This window comes from Charadrius vociferus, unplaced genomic scaffold (assembly GCF_000708025.1).
Source record: "Charadrius vociferus isolate BGI_N301 unplaced genomic scaffold, ASM70802v2 scaffold1084, whole genome shotgun sequence".
Taxonomy (NCBI): Eukaryota; Metazoa; Chordata; class Aves; order Charadriiformes; family Charadriidae; genus Charadrius; species Charadrius vociferus.
In genome coordinates, this window is record NW_009647974.1 from 153,829 (window position 1) to 154,671 (window position 843).

The 843-nt window shown below is 67.5% G+C and overlaps 1 protein-coding gene across 1 annotated transcript in view; it reads left to right on the forward strand.

Moving 5' to 3' along the window:
* AEBP1 (AE binding protein 1) overlaps positions 1 to 843 on the forward strand; it is a 9,653-nt gene that overhangs the window by 7,587 nt on the left and 1,223 nt on the right. Inside the window, exons 13-15 of the mRNA XM_009883459.1 lie at positions 37 to 233; positions 433 to 612; positions 691 to 830. Coding sequence (XP_009881761.1) covers positions 37 to 233; positions 433 to 612; positions 691 to 830 — 517 coding nt within the window. The remainder of the gene's footprint in view (positions 1 to 36; positions 234 to 432; positions 613 to 690; positions 831 to 843) is intronic.

Genomic DNA, 843 nt, shown 5'->3' on the forward strand with positions numbered 1-843 from the left:
GGGACGGCCCTGACCCTGCCCGCACCCTGCCCGCAGGCGAGCCCGAGTTCAGGTACACGGCGGGGCTGCACGGGAACGAGGTGCTGGGCCGGGAGCTGCTGCTCCTGCTCATGCAGTTCCTGTGCAAGGAGTACCAGGACGGCAACCCCCGGGTGCGGAGCCTGGTGACCGAAACCCGCATCCACCTCGTGCCCTCCCTCAACCCCGACGGCTACGAGCTGGCCCGTGAGGCGGTAAGGGGATGGAGGGGCAAGGGGATGGGACAGGAGGGTGGTGGGATGCGATGGTGGGGCAGGAGATGGGATGGGATGGGATGGGATGGGATGGGATGGGATGGGATGGGATGGGGGGAGGGATGGGATGGGATGGGATGGGATGGGGGGATGGTGGAATGCAGCCCCCCGGCTCACCACTGCCCTGGGCTGCCCACAGGGCTCAGAGCTGGGCAACTGGGCACTGGGTCACTGGACGGAGGAGGGCTACGACCTCTTTGAGAACTTCCCCGACTTGGCTTCGGCGCTGTGGGCGGCAGAGGAGAGGAGGCTGGTGCCCCACAAGTTCCCCAACCACCACATCCCCATCCCGGAGCACTACCTGGCTGAGGATGCCACGGTGAGCCATGGCACAGGGCACCATGGCAGGGTGGTGATAGGGACATGGTGTCTCACACCACCGTGCCCATCTTGGCAGGTGGCGGTGGGGACAGGGGCTGTTATGGCGTGGATGGACAAGAACCCCTTTGTGCTGGGAGCCAACCTGCAGGGCGGGGAGAAGCTGGTGTCCTACCCCTTCGACACAGCCCGGCCCGTCAGCGAGACGCCGGCGGCGGGCCCCCCCCCGCCG